The sequence below is a fragment of the Schistocerca gregaria genome, chromosome 9, assembly GCF_023897955.1.
Source record: "Schistocerca gregaria isolate iqSchGreg1 chromosome 9, iqSchGreg1.2, whole genome shotgun sequence".
Lineage (NCBI taxonomy): Eukaryota > Metazoa > Arthropoda > Insecta > Orthoptera > Acrididae > Schistocerca > Schistocerca gregaria.
The window spans coordinates 163789656-163803357 of record NC_064928.1 but is presented as its reverse complement, the minus strand read 5'-3'; the positions used below and the strand labels follow the sequence as shown (position 1 = coordinate 163803357).

General features: G+C 40.2%; 1 protein-coding gene across 6 annotated transcripts in view; it reads left to right on the top strand.

Moving 5' to 3' along the window:
• Positions 1–13702, top strand: part of LOC126291563 (zinc finger protein 501-like) — a 405002-nt gene that overhangs the window by 202232 nt on the left and 189068 nt on the right. Inside the window, exon 8 of one of the 6 annotated variants that reach the window (XM_049985084.1) lies at positions 10415–13551. The exons of the other annotated variants lie outside the window; for them this stretch is intronic. Within the exon in view, the coding sequence (XP_049841041.1) occupies positions 10415–11150 (736 nt within the window). The 3' untranslated portion in view covers positions 11151–13551. Of the gene's footprint in view, positions 1–10414; positions 13552–13702 lie in introns of those variants that run through there. 6 annotated transcript variants of the gene reach the window in all.

Genomic DNA, 13702 nt, shown 5'->3' with positions numbered 1-13702 from the left:
GGGAGACCATTTGCAGCCATTCGTGGACGTTATGTTCCCAAACAACGATGGAATTTTTATGGATGACAATGCGCCATGTCACGAGGCCACAGTTGTTCACGTTTGGTTTGTAGAACATTCTGTACAGTTCGAGCGAATAATTTGGCCTCGCGATTGCCTGACTTGAACTCTATCGAATATTTATGGAATATAACGTCAGCTGGTGCATAAAATTCTACCCCGACCACACTTTCGCAGTAGAGGTAGCATGGCTCAATATTTCTGCAGGGGACTTTCAACGATTGTTGAGTCCATTCCACGTCGAGTTGCTGCACTGCACCGGACGAAAGGAGGTCCGACACGCTATTAGAAGGTACTCGCTGACTTTTGTCACCTCAGTATGTATCAGTTCATGATAGTAAGGGGCTTCATACAGACAATGAGTCACGATTCTAGCGTGACAGATTTGCGTTCCGATCCTGCAGCAGTTCCTAGTAGTGACAGCTGTGGCTGAGCGGTGTCAGCATCTTATGGCCAATAAAATGAGGAACAGTCAAAGCGGTATATTTTGGAAACAAAACTGTATCTTCTGTGAATATTGCGTATTTGTGTGTTAGTGTAAATGAAGCCATTAAATAGTATAATAAATAATTGTTGATATGATTATTAACTGAGTATACGTTAGCATGAGAAATGTATGTAGATAACATGAGTGAATCATATGCTGATGGGAAATTTGTGAAGTGTAGTTCGTCATTTTATGGTACTGGCGAAACAGGAAACATTTTATGATAATTCAGTTATTTAAAGAGGGAGTTAATTTGATGTTTGTCGATTTTATAAATATGTTTTGGACGTCTGCGCGTATTTGATAAATTAAAGAACTGATTTGTGAAGTCTGAGTTCAGTTCGGAGGTCAGCCACAATGACGTTGGGACGTGTGAAGTAGGGGCTCTGAATAGATTTTGCGCAATTACTAGTTAAATTTTGACCGTGGAGCGCCGCAAACAAATCGCCAGCGAATGATAAAGACAAACGCCGGAAATCCTGGTTTTTAACTTGTGAAGTGTGGCTTCTAAATGTACTACATGTGGCATTTTATACAAGCTTTGTCTAAGAACTGCACATTCGATGAGATATTATTAGAGCGAGCATTGTTTTGTAAGCTTTCTGTTAACTGGTTCGGTTAATTACTAGAAGGTGTGAGTGAATGTGATTGCATGAGAATAATGAAAATGTAACTTTCTGATTATCACGGATTTGGTGGTGTCTTGTGTGAAAGAGGTAGCAATATATCGAAACTTTCATTAAAAAACTAACCAACCTTTAATAAACCCACTAAGTTGATACTAAAAATAATTTGATACTGTCTGTAGAGGAGTGTAGTGTGCCTAGTTTCCGACACAGCTTTCTCTAGCCGAGTAACATTACCCATTTTATAACATGCGAGACTTGAGGACTGGACTTCATAAGGAGAAGTTCACGGCTAGTTGAGTGGACGTTCCTGTAGGCATTACATCGTGATTGCGCCGCTTCAAAGGCTGTTTAGGAAATATTGAAACTGCTAAAATTAAGCAATGTCCCATGGCCTTATGTAAATTGTATCAGAATCTGTATAAAATTTTTCGTTGATTTCGGCCCTATTTCAACACAATAACCCATAAATTCCTGATTTGGAAGCAAGCACAGGTCTCACCCATTTACAAGAAGGGTAGCAGAAGTGATCCATAATACAACTGTCCAATATTTTTTGTTTTTTCGTCTATATGTTGTAAAATAGTGCGGATTATCGAACAGAATGATTTTCTTCATATCAACCAGCAAGGATTTCTAAACGTCAGTCATGCGAAAATTGCACATGTCATCCTGAAACCTGTTGGTCAAAACAAACCCCTGAGTAAAGAGGGACTAATGCAGTACTTCCGAACTTTAGAGAAACACTTCCTCGGTAAAACGCCAACGTTTATAATCGAAAATACGATCTTATGGATGTTGGTAGTGCATTATGGATTCCTTATTAAGAATTATGGAGCATGTTACTTTTAAATGGAGAGTCATCAACAGGTGCAGAAGTAACTTCAGGCATAGTACAGCGAAGTGTATTGAGGGTTCTTTGGTAGGAAGGAATTATTTTCGATGGAGACTCAACAACAGATGTGCAATTAACTTCAGCTGTGCTTCAGGAGAGTGTGTTACAACCCTTGCTGTCCATGTCACATAGGCTGCAGTCAAATGAAAACTGAACACACACCATAATCCACAGTACATCCAAAAGGTGGCACGACATTTATATTGTCACTGTTGTGATAGGGGAACGGCATAGTGCCACATCCCAGGTGCATGCAGCTGTTGGATTATGACTGTGTTTTGTGCACTGGTCTAGTCTGTTCGTCCAAAGAAGATAAGAGATGTGTGATTCGTTTTCTGGTGGCTGAGTGTGTTGGAGTGTGCGAAATTCACATTTCCACGTCCTACTGGACAAGGTGAACGTTGGCTGTTCCTGACGCGTGTGCACGAGTGGCAGAGGAGATTCTGGGAAGGGCACACATCACTGCAAGGCGATCCATGCCCCTGATGTGATGATGTGATGGGTCGGATTGATGGCGTTATATGGAGAGACCAACGAATCATGGATGCTGAAATTCATGTTCTGATCGGCGTTAGCTATTGAATTGCTCCATGCATGGCATCATCAAAGACCGTGGGTGCCATATCACCCGATGGGTAGACATAAGATGTACAGAATGGCATCAAGTCTGACGCATCATCTGCAGTACTACGAGAAAGGGCACCCGTTTCTCTCTCATATTGTCGCTGATGCGCAATGTGGTACCACCATTTCGAACCCAAGTGCAACAAATGGCAAAGCCAAAAGGGATAACATCCCACATCCCCCCCACCAAAGTAATCCAGATATGTTCACACAAGTTCCGCTAAGGTCATAATGACCTCCTCCCTCGACAGCAGGGGCCGTCTGCTCGTCGATTTCCTCGAATGTGAAACTACAATCAATGTGCAGCACTATGAAGGCACTTTGTAGAAACTGCAAAAGCACCATAAAATCAAAACGTCCAGGTGTGATGTCGAACGGAATCATCAAGTCGCACAATAACGGCCGCTCCTACAATGCCTACCAGCGAAGCTACTTTTCATCTGTTTGTTTGGGAAAACTGCAACATTCTTAGTTCAGTCTGGATCTTTCACGATGTGCTTTTCACCTCGTTTCAGTCGGACGAGGAAGTGCAAGAGTGGATGTAGTTGTGGATCCATACGTGGCCCATCTCCCAGTGGGATAAATCTCTTAACAGATGTTATTGTTTTCGAGTGGAACCATTCCAAGGTCCCGTTGTAGCCGCTGTTTGGATTTCATTTGACTGCCCTTCATATATCAATGGCCTGACAATCAGTATCAATAGTATTCTCAGACAGTTGCAGATGATGCAGTTACCTACAGTGGGCTTCACGTCCGAGATAGTAAGTTGTTATGCCATTCGAAGAGAATATCATATGATTATATTTAACGTTTTTAGTGTGAATTACGTTAAATAGTGAAGTACATGCAGGTTGTGACTAACTACTGTGGTTTTGCAAAAGACATATCAGGGACACCATTCCTCGTTGCTTCCACAACGTAGCTGTGTCGAAAATTTAATGCAATGTATATTTATATTTATTTATTTGTTTCTTTATTTATGCCTTTATTTTACCTGGCAACCAGGCATACTCAGATTGAACGAGTTACAGTTTCTACATAACATTAAGGACATATAACCTATTATGCAGTATTGATGTTAAAAAAAAGTTGAGATTATAAAAGTAGTACAATAATTATAACAATCAAAAATAACTATAACAATCAAAAATAATAATGAGAATAATAATTATAATTATTATTATTATACTAATAGTGACTATGTATATGAAAGTAAACATACTTTTCTTTTGTGAATGTCAGTTCCATTGTTAGTTGGGAATTTTCTCGTTATATTCTTGCAGCTTGTGAGTTATTCTCACAATTCTCACTGTGATATAGAGAGTTGCGTAAACTTTTGTTATATTTATGTTTCAGTTTTAAAGGGACCACACCGTGGTTCAGATTTAAAAATCGATTTTCGGTTTTTACCATATTTCGATAGATTAAGGTTTATTTAAGTACTCTGAAAATGATTTTGCTGAATTTTTTTTTTCGAGCATTTAAAGAGCATTTTCTTACCACGTGTGTTCATGTGCCACACCCACTTCTCTGTCACCCACTTTTCTGCATGTATTTTAGATCTTTATATCCCTTACATTGCACGTTAGGGATTTTGTTTTTTTACTCCTGAGTGTGTTGGCTATCCTTGGAATGCAACGATCGGTATTGTTTTGTTTCTGCTGTTTGTAAACAACATGCTTCAAACACGCGGTTCGTTTTGTTCAAGTGTGATTGCGAGTAGTTGTTATACTTATATTTGCAGTGCTTGTTTACGTGTGCTTTGCTGTGTTTATTGAAGATGACGAAACGTAAAGGCATTTTCAAGAAACGACAATTTAGAGGAAACAAGTTTAGAAAGCTATCTGTACAAGAGGTTATGTCGCCTGGAAACGATGTTTCTACTTGTAATTCTTCAACGAATGCATCATCAAAGAAGCTCTTACCATTTCAAGAGAGTTACAACGAATTTACTGTGACAAGGGGTGCTGTAACATTATTATAAATTGGAGAATATTATCAGATGTAATTTCTAAGTTTGTACAATGTAGACAGTGTGGTGAGCCACAGAGTGTGAAAATTTGTGAGAGTGCCAGTGGGAGAAAAGGCATCGCAATTCACTAAGTGCTCAGCTGTGATTTCGTTTGAGTTTTTCAACACCAGATGAAAGTGGCCCTTATGAAATCAATACTAGATTATTTCTATGCCTTACGATCCATTGGCAAGGGCCTGGCTGCAGGGAGAACATTTTGTTCAGTGATGAACTTACATCAACCATCAAATAAATTTGAAAAAGTAACTGCAATATTAGAGAAAGCTGTATGTGAGGTCAGTGAGGAAAGCATAAAACTGGCTGCTAGGGAAGCAGTGTAAGAAAATGATGGATGGTTGGGTATTGCAGTTGCAATTGATGGAAGTTGGCAGAAAAGAGGACATGTTTCTCTTAATGGAGTAGTGACTGCACGAGTGTAGACACCAGTAAAGTGTTAGATGTGGAGATAATGTCTAAATATTGCAGATGTTGTAAAGTCAATAAACATAAAGAAGACAACTGTGTGGCTAATTTTAGAGGAACAAGTGGTGGTATGGAAGTTCATGGAGTACAACAAATATTTCTTCGCTCTTTAGAAACAAGCAGGATACGCTACCCCAAATATTTGGGCGATGGTGACAGTATGGCATACAAGAATGTGGTGAACTCTAAACCATATGGAGATGCCATTATTAGCAAAATAGAATGTGTAGGCCATGTTCAAAAACGTTTGGAACAAGGCTGAGAAAACTAACTGTTGATATGAGAGGGAAAAAATTAGAAAATGGAAAATTGTTGAACAGACAGGGTCAGTTAACTAAAACTGAAATAGAAAACTTGCAGTTGTACTATGGGCAGGTAATTAGGAGAAATAAAAAAATCTGGAGCCAATGAAGAGGGATGTTTAGGCCATATTATTCCGTAAGTACTCTACCAACGATAAGCCATGTCGTGGATTGTGTCCATCAGGAGAAAATTCGTGTTGCAAATACAATAGGGCTCAGGCAACTGAAGAGTATTATTCTCTCCAGTATTCTCTTCCTGCTGCTGTTATTACAGCAATTAAATCTATTTTCAGAGACTTGGCTCATCGTGACCTTCTAAGGAAATGTCTGCATGGGCAGACACAAGACCCAAATGAATGTTTCAACAGCATAATTTGGAACTGCCTTCCCAAAACTGAACTAGGAGTTCATGATGCTGTTATTACATTCAGTTGTGGTAATACTGGAAAGTGTTGGGTACTGAAAAAGCTGGGAATTAATCCTGGTGAAAATATGATCACTGATTTGCAACATTGTGATAAAATGAGGATAGCTGATGCAGACAGGTCTGCATCTAATATAGCCAAGAAAGCAAGACGAACATCCAGGAAGGTGAAAAAGAAGCTGGAAGACCTGCTAGAGGCCAAAGAAGAGCCATCATATGCAGCAGAGCAGTTTTAATTAAATGTAACTAACAAATTTTTGACGTTTTTTCTTTAAAGTCAGTTTCCCACAAACTAAAATTTTCAGTACATACGCCCCATTATATCAGAAACTATCATAGATAAATGAATGAAATTTTCAGGGACTCTGCATAATATAAAAAGCCGTCTCTGGTACTACATTAATTAATATTCCCCCATTAGGGCGCTCCCAAAAAATATTTTCAGCAAAAAAACTTACTATTATTTGTTACTAAATTAAAAAAGTATTTCTTAAAAACTATAAAATGGATAAAGTAGATTTTAGTACAGTTGACTCTTATTAGCATCATGTAACATACAGTAAAAAGATTAAGGTCCTGCATCAAATAGTTTTTTTTTTCAGAAATGGGTCAAATACTTGCCTAAATTAACATTGGTTAGATAGGCAGTATGTGGTCCCCTTAATTTATTGCTTTGTCTGGTAGCAACTACAACTTTTGGCAATGTTCTTTTTATCACAAGTAATTTGATTATTCCCATTGAAGCCAAATTAGCTAATCGCTAAATTATGAAATAACGTGGTTATTTGAAAATAAAACAACAGATTACTTAGGAAAAGACTTCACACAAGAAATTCATAGCAAACATGGACCCATACATACAAAAGACTATTAACTTTTTCATAACATTAAAGCGACCATCCAGGCCGCCATGCACTGTTGCCATTTTTCGGCGTGCACTCAGCCTTGTGATGCCAATTGAGGAGCTACTCTACCAAATAGTAGTGGCTTTGGTCAAGAATACCATCATAACGACCGGGAGAGCGGTGTACTGACCCCATGCCTCTCCTATCCGCATCCTCCACTGAGGATGACACAGCGGTCAGATGGTCCCGGTAGGCCACTCGTGGCCTGAAGATGGAGTGCTTTTTTATAACATTAAAGCAGACGTGAACCCTTCTGCAGATGTTGAATATGACATGTGCACCATGTTTTTCCTTGAATCCCACATTCAGAAGACAAGGAGAAGATCTACATTAATTTTTAGTAAACAATTAAATACTGGGCAGACACAGCTGCATCTTTCACCAAGGCAAGTCTGGTTGCCTCAGCTGTCAGTTACAGCTCCAGTGTGTAGGCTCTCAGCCACAATTTTGTATAGCCTGTCTTAGACACCAAAATAATGTAGCGAAACATCATTTCTACACTCCTGGAAATGGAAAAATGAACACATTGACACCGGTATGTCAGACCCACCATACTTGCTCCGGACACTGCGAGAGGGATGTACAAGCAATGATCACACGCACAGTACAGCGGACACACCAGGAACCTCGGTGTTGGCCGTCGAATGGCGCTAGCTGCGCAGCATTTGTGCACCGCCGCCGTCAGTGTCAGCCAGTTTGCCATGGCATACAGAGCTCCATCGCAGTCTTTAACACTGGTAGCATGCCGCGACAGTGTGGACGTGAACCGTATGTGCAGTTGACGGACTTTGAGCGATGGCGTATAGTGGGCATGCGGGAGGCCGGGTGGACGTACCGCCGAATTGCTCAACACAACGGTGCGTGAGGTCTTCACAGTACATCGATGTTGTCGCCAGTGGTCGGCGGAAGGTGCACGTGCCCGTCGACCAGGGACCGGACCGCAGCAATGCACGGATGCACGCCAAGACCATAGGATCCTACGCAGTGCCGTAGGAGACCGCACCGCCACTTCCCAGCAAATTAGGGACACTGTTGCTCCTGGGGTATCGGCGAGGACCATTCGCAACCGTCTCCATGAAGCTGGGCTACGGTCCCGCACACCGTTAGGCCGTCTTCCGCTCACGCCCCAACATCATGCAGCCCGCCTCCAGTGGTGTCGCGACAGGTGTGAATGGAGGGACGAATGGAGACGTGTCGTCTTCAGCGATGAGAGTCGCTTCTGCCTTGGTGCCAATGATGGTCGTATGCGTGTTTGGCGCCGTGCAGGTGAGCGCCACAATCAGGACTGCATACGACCGAGGCACACAGGGCCAACACCCGGCATCATGGTGTGGGGAGCGATCTCATACACTGGCCGTACACCTCTGGTGATCGTCGAGGGGACACGGAATAGTGCATGGTACATCCAAACCGTCATCGAACCCATCGTTCTACCATTCCTAGACTGGCAAGGGAACTTGCTGTTCCAACAGGACAATGCACGTCCGCATGTATCCCGTGCCACCCAACATGCTCTAGAAGGTGTAAGTCAACTACCCTGGCCAGCAAGATGTCCGGATCTGTCCCCCATTGAGCATGTTTGGGACTGGATAAAGCGTCGTCTCACGCGGTCTGCGCGTCCAGCACGAATGCTGTCCAACTGAGGCGCCAGGTGGAAATGGCATGGCAAGCCGTTCCACAGGACTACATCCAGCAACTCTATGATCGTCTCCATGGGAGAATAGCAGCCTGCATTGCTGCGAAAGGTGGATATACACTGTACTAGTGCCGACATTGTGCATGCTCTGTTGCCTGTGTCTATGTGCCTGTGGTTCTGTCAGTGTGATCATGTGATGTATCTGACGCCAGGAATGTGTCAATAAAGTTTCCCCTTCCTGGGACAATGAATTCACGGTGTTCTTATTTCAATTTCCAGGAGTGTACATGTAGATACATACTTTGTAAAGCACTTTGAAGCAGATGATACATGGTACATATGATGTTACCACTGTTTGAACTACTTCCAGTTCCAGTTTACGTAATGGAAAGCTTTGTTCTGTAAACTGAATAATTAAAAAACAAACCTTTTGTAGAAATCAAAAGGATTTTGAAGCAGGGAAATTCGCACTAGGCCAACAAATATTGAATAAAGTTTACTATGAGATATTTAATTCCGTTGTCAAGACCTTTATCCAGTTGACAAGAATTCCTGTACAACATTTCATGTATTAGCCAAGGATCAAGTAACATGGAAAACAAGCCTCTTTCAGACTAGTCATGGAGTAATTCATTCTCACTCGTCATGTGTCCTACAGTTGTTGAAATGGAAAGAGATTAGTGTGTGCCACAGAATGTTGGTACTGGCAGGAACTTCTAATTGTGCACAATTTGAATGTTATATGTAAACACAAGTTGCCTCAAAGAGTATGCAAGCATTAAAAGACTGAAATGTGTTTAGTATACCGTAGAAATGAAGAAATAACTGAAATACTGGACCAGTTACCACTACTTTTTAAAACAGTATGTTTAGAGAGACTATGTTGCACATTTGAATGTCACATATTCGAAGCACAGATTAGAACTTTTAATGTCCAACATCGTGGAGTGGAGATTATAGCTTTATGTTTACCTGTAATCATTGTCTGATTGTAATTTAGATTGAAAATTTATTAAGTATTTGGTAGTGATTAGTTTGGTAGATACTTCCTGAAGGTACTAATAAAAATTTTATCAGTTTAGTTCAGATTTCAGAAAATGTAGTAGCATAAAGTAGTAAACTATTTTCTTGGAACAGATTTGTGACTATAATTAAATGGGACCAATTTGACATAACTAATAATCGCATTTATTCGAATTAATAGGCTATACTGTATGAATAAATGTATCAACATATCAGCATTTGAAAGTGATAATGAGGACCAGAAGGCCATTATAGCTGTCAATACGTTTTAAGAAGAACACCTGTACAGATTTTCTACCAAATATTAGTTTTTTCTAACTGTCTACTGTGACATAAATATCTTTTTTCTAGGCGTCTGCAAGGTTTACACAGGTGTCTCTTAGTGCAACTTAACTTTCCATAGTCCATTGTTCTGTAGAAATTTCTATTCTCTCCCTCGCAAGTTCCCATTAGTTTTTGTGACCTGTGACCTGTGGATGGTAGGATATGTAAGATACAAATCTTAATTTGTCCCAAAATGTGCGTGAGCTACAACAAAAGAATGTCTGAAGATTAGTAGCTGCCACTTACAATAGGTGGCTAGCGAAGTACAAATTTGATGTAGAAGTTCACGTGGTACGCATTAGAATTCTACAGTCCCTATATGGTATTTTCGTACAGCTATTGGAGTGATAATTGTGGTTCTTTTACTCCTAATGTTTGACTTTGCAGTGCTCCCACTGCTTGTTATTTTGCTACATTTCGTTTCTATGAAACCCTCTGAGAAATTGACAACCTTTTGGGAACTAAACGTGATTAAGGTAGTGTGCTCCCAATAACCTAGTTTTGAGTATCTTTTAATACATTTGGCTACCTAGCAGTTGTTAACATAATTTTTCATTTCCAAAGATGCACTGATGTGACAATACATTATGACAGTTTTCTCTGCTTTTCTGCAGAGGCATGGAGGACGACAAGAGTAATGATGACAGCGATGGTTTGGTTACCAACATTTCCATGGCTGCAGTAAAAGGCAACAGAACACAGTGCACAACCAAGGCGGAAGCATGCTGTGGGAATAAAACTGGTACAAGAAGTCTGCAGCACAGACATGGGTTCCGCAAAAAGACGTTCCCACTGTTGCAGGAACTGATGGGCCACGCACCTGCGGACAAACGTGAACTTCTGCGGTCGTGCAGCGTGTGTCACAAAACATTCGCAACGAGTGGCAGTTTGAATAGGCACTTCCGTGTGCATACTGGTGAACGCCCATACAGCTGTGGCGTTTGCAATAAGTCATTCAAGGAAAGTGGGGCACTTAAGCGGCATTTGAATCTGCACACTGGTGAACGCCCATACACCTGCGACATTTGCAACAAGACATTCAGGCAAAATAGTGACCTGAAACAGCATTTGCGGTTCCACACTGCTGAACGCCCGTACATCTGTGGCGTTTGCGACAAAACATTCAAGAAAAATAGTCACCTAAAGAAGCATTCACGGCTGCACACTGGCGAACGCCCTTACGCCTGTGACGTTTGCAACAAGACATTCGTGGAAAGTGAGGCACTGAAACGTCATTCGCATCTGCACACTGGTGAACGCTCATACATCTGTGGTATTTGCAAGAAGACATTCAACCAAAGTACTCACCTGAAGAAGCATTCATTGTTGCACACTGGTGAGCGCTCATAAAGGCTCGGGGATCTGGAGCAAGACATGTGAATGAGGTAGTCACCACAAGCAACATTTGCTGCTGCACATTTCTGAAGGCCCTATAGATGTAATGTGTGTCATGAGAGGTGCAGGAATATCAGGAACCCGAGGGGGAATATTAGCAGCTGTACATTGATAAAATACAATACTGTTGCAACATTTGAATTAGATCACTTCAGAAAACCATCTAGTTCTTAACTGGAGTGAACTCTCTTGTGCTTGTGATGTATTTCCTTAGAGATTCAAAAATGGTTCAAATGGCTCTGAGCAGTATGGGACTTAACATCTGAGGTCATCAGTTCCCTAGAACCTAGAACTCCTTAACCCTAACTAACCTAAGGACATCACACACATCCATGCCGAGGCAGGATTCAAACCTGTGACCATAGCAGTTGCGCAGTTCTGGACTGAAGTGCCTAGAACTCCTCGGTCACAGCGGCTGGCTCTTTAGAGATTCAGAGACTAGAAAGTTGTTACTTTTGCACACATGACTCATGACACCTGCCTAAAAATTCGCTTGTGAGTGCATTGTTGTGATTGGTGCTAGGGATATCAATCTGCTATAAGAAGTAGAGGAAAAGTGGCTTAAAATACGTTTGAAATCTCACATCTACCATGCTTCATATGTCTGTTTCTCAATTAAGGTCATGTAAGGTACTGAAAAATTTTTCGTTGCCACATTTAAAAGATAAGATTACATATTTAATGGGTCGCTTTTTTTTTTTGTACGTGCATATTTGCAGTCCATCTCCACTTTATCTGTAGGCTGCACCACTTTGATTTCGCTATTGAAGCATTGTGCTGTGCTACTTTGGCACAGTGATTTCAGTTCTACCACGATTGGAGATATGTACATGTAATGACACAAAACAAAAACATAACTTGAGTTTTTCCATTGTCTTTCCTTTCAATCTGATTGAAAAATGTGGTGTTAACTCGCCTGTTGCAATGACACTGGGCCATCTCCTCCATTGAAAGTTTCAGCTCCGAGTCTTGATGGGAAGTTATGATTATCACTGCAATTGATACCGAAATTGTGCTTACGTTTTGAAAGAAGAATTCTGGTTGTCGTTTTAGATGATAGAGAGATGAGTGTGGAAAAGGTTTTCCATAAATGTACTACTGCACATTTTAGTAGTCAAGAAGACTACATTATGTATTAGAATCGTGGTTCACCTTTAATTTTCACAGTGATCAGCTACTGATAGGTAATTGTGTTGATTGTTTTTGAACCATGTATTTTATATTCAGGCAGGGTAATATATTATAAAATTCTTAACAAAAAAGGCTGTGTTTGTGTGTGTGTGTGTGTGTGTGTGTTTTTTAAATATTGCCCTGAAAACTCTTTTCTGTTAATATTGTCATCAGTTACTCTATGATATTACTCATGGTTGCTACTAACTCAGTTCTGAAATACCAGACTGCCCAAAAATATCCAAATACTTCCAGTATGTTTCGATATATGTGGCTAACAGTTTATCTTCCTTGTGCAATAGTTATAATATATGCCTTCCACACATAATGCAAAAAAGGAAATAAAAAATGAAAGAAATTCATCAAAGTTCATTATACCAGGCACACCTGGAATAAGGCATCACCATCAGGCGTTTTACTTTTCAACATGACCTAAACATCTGTACAAATGAAACTGCATGCTTGCTGTGTACATAATTAAATTTTGAAAAAATGTGCTAATTTTTATTCTACATCGCATATTGAACAAGCGCGTAAGAGATCATCATTTATAATACCTACAGGTATTGGGTGAAGATGATGTCACTTTTAAAGTAATAATTAACATGTAAATAATAAAACAATTACGTTGTTAAATGCCTGAAATCGAAAGGATTCCTCTGATGGTTTTTAACGAATTGTACTGCTCTGAGAGGCATAAATTGAGAATGCAGTGTTGAACTTTGGCATGGTACTGTTGCAGATATCATTAAATTAGTTACAGTCAAAATCTATTGCACATATATTATTAAATACAAATTGACTACAACTTTTGTGTTTATCTGCAAGTGATACCATGTATATCGGAAAAAATTACTTCAAAGTTGTAGATTGTGGCATTGTATGTGCATTTTGTGCAGTTACCTCATGCATGTTTCACAAATCACATCATAATTCGTATGATCATATATTGTGTTGTTTTGATAATTTTTAACCTGACAGATCATGCAGAAGATGTAATTCTTACTACATCTCCATTTGCAATCTTTCATATTCTAGAGCATTTCTGTACCATATCTCTATCATTATTTCTTATTCTAGAGTATTTCTATGCCATTTAAGGAATATTATTGAGGATTTTCTGATGAAACTAACTAGTGTGTAATTCATAGCTCATTTTCTAATAAACTGTGTGGTAAGAACTGCAGTTTTGTAGTCTTCATATCTCAGCATATATCCCCATCAATCAGTCAGACAAAGAGCCACTGTAAAAAAGTTGTCTATACAGCCATCTGTCACGGCATTCAATTACAGCAGGATGTGCCAACTTCACGCAGTGTGAGTGGGAACGTATGGGC